Raw genomic sequence first — 1,683 nt, 5'->3', positions numbered from 1 at the left:
GGGGGGAGGGGGGAGTTGGGGGGAGATGTGTGGGACTATACATTTATTAACAGGTAAAACAAATAATTAATTCTTAACCTCTACCTAATTTTGGTTACCTTAAAGCCCATCGTTATTCCAGGAGGAAGGGCAGACAGGCTCTGAAAGGTGGCATGATAAGCCCAGAGTCTCCTAAACTATCCGGGCCACCAGCCAAGCCCTAGTGGCCCTGTGTCCCCTAACCATCCCTGGCCTTTTGCCTTCCTCCCCACAAGTTTTACTCTCAGCTGAGAAAGGGGCCCAGCTTCCCAGGTTCTGGCTTAAGTGAGATCAAAACGCAGCAGAAGTGTCAGAAATGCAGTGCTGACCGATCGCAGTGTCGCCTTAAGCACTGCAGCTGCCTGGGCTCTCTGTCCTCCCCCCACATTCCCTCTGTATCCCCATCTCCCCTGGGTGGCCGTGGCCTCCTTGGCTTGGCACTGCTGTTTCCCCTGCTTAGAATGCTACCTCCTCCCTTCTTCTGCCCACCCATCAAGACCCCGCTCAGATGGCGGCGTCTGGTGTGAGCCCTCCCCAAGGGCCCTGGGCCAGCGCCTCTGCATCTCTGGCCCGAGCGCGGGGCCAGGCACAGCAAAGGGGTCAGCCGTCTTTGTCGAATGAATGAATGACGTGCTTCGATTCAACAAACAGCTTCGCTGTGCCAGACCTTGGGCCCAGGGCTGAAATAAATGACCCCGTTACTAGATGCATCAGCCCTCGCTCCCACCTCCCCGCTCCCAGCTGTGAAAACTCCTCTGCATGAGGCATCCTGTGGGGCCTCCTGGGGGAAGCAGTCAGGTGGGATTCTGGGACCTGCAGGGAGTTGCCCAGTCCCTGGCCCCTCTGCACCACCCAGAGCCCAGAGGTAAATTCGTTGCTTTGGGGGCCACTTAAGAGCTCAGACTCCGAACCTGTTTGCTAAGGTCTGTGTCGGGGCTCTGGGCTGCGTATGTAGAAGGAGGAGCAAACCTTCGCAGGTTGCAAATGGCAAATCAGCATTTCTCTTTCTCTCCTTTTTCCAGAACCTCCGAGACCCCTGGCCCACCTTTGCCGGCTTCGAGTTCGAAAGGCCATTGGGAAGTACCGTATAAAACTCCTGGACACGTTGCCGCTCCCAGGCAGGCTGATTAGATACCTGAAGTATGAGAGTACCCAATAACCGGGTACTCTTCAGACTGGGTGCTCTTCAGACTGTTTTCACTGAATCTCAGGACCGCGATGTCCCCAAATCCAAGAGGACCTGGTGACAGATGAGGCTGTGGGATGCTCTCCCTGAGCTGGGGCAGCCACTGTGACCTCGCCAGGTCTCTGGGCCAGAGCTGTGCCCAGAGCAGAGAATGGAATGTGTCCAGTACGGGGAAAACAAACCAGGTTTATTTTCAAACGAACGAGTAGATCCCGGACCTTCTCTGCCATCGGGAATGACAGGAACCTCCATTCCTGGGGCGGGAGAGGCCGGCAGGGCAGAACTTAGGGTGGGCCGTGGCTGGAGCACCTTCGGGCTGAGTCTGCCTTTGCCAGACAAGCTCGTTGCAAAGTTGGACCCTGTACCTTCCCCTTTGCCCTGTGAAACTCTCCCCAAAGGTGTGGCCTGGGTGGGGGTGGGGAGACCCTCAGGCCCAGCGGGCTTCCGTCAGTACAATAAACATTGCGCAGAGGCCGCCT

General features: G+C 56.7%; 1 protein-coding gene across 1 annotated transcript in view; it reads left to right on the top strand.

Moving 5' to 3' along the window:
* ASB2 (ankyrin repeat and SOCS box containing 2) overlaps nucleotides 1-1,177 on the top strand; it is a 28,136-nt gene extending 26,959 nt beyond the window's left edge. Inside the window, exon 9 of the mRNA XM_006925644.1 lies at nucleotides 1,041-1,177. Within this exon, the coding sequence (XP_006925706.1) occupies nucleotides 1,041-1,177 (137 nt within the window). The remainder of the gene's footprint in view (nucleotides 1-1,040) is intronic.
* The last annotated feature ends 506 nt before the right edge of the window (nucleotides 1,178-1,683 follow it).

This window comes from Pteropus alecto, unplaced genomic scaffold (assembly GCF_000325575.1).
Source record: "Pteropus alecto unplaced genomic scaffold, ASM32557v1 scaffold8, whole genome shotgun sequence".
Classification (NCBI taxonomy): domain Eukaryota; kingdom Metazoa; phylum Chordata; class Mammalia; order Chiroptera; family Pteropodidae; genus Pteropus; species Pteropus alecto.
The sequence above is the reverse complement of the archived record's forward strand: the minus strand, read 5'-3'. Positions and strand labels throughout refer to the sequence as shown.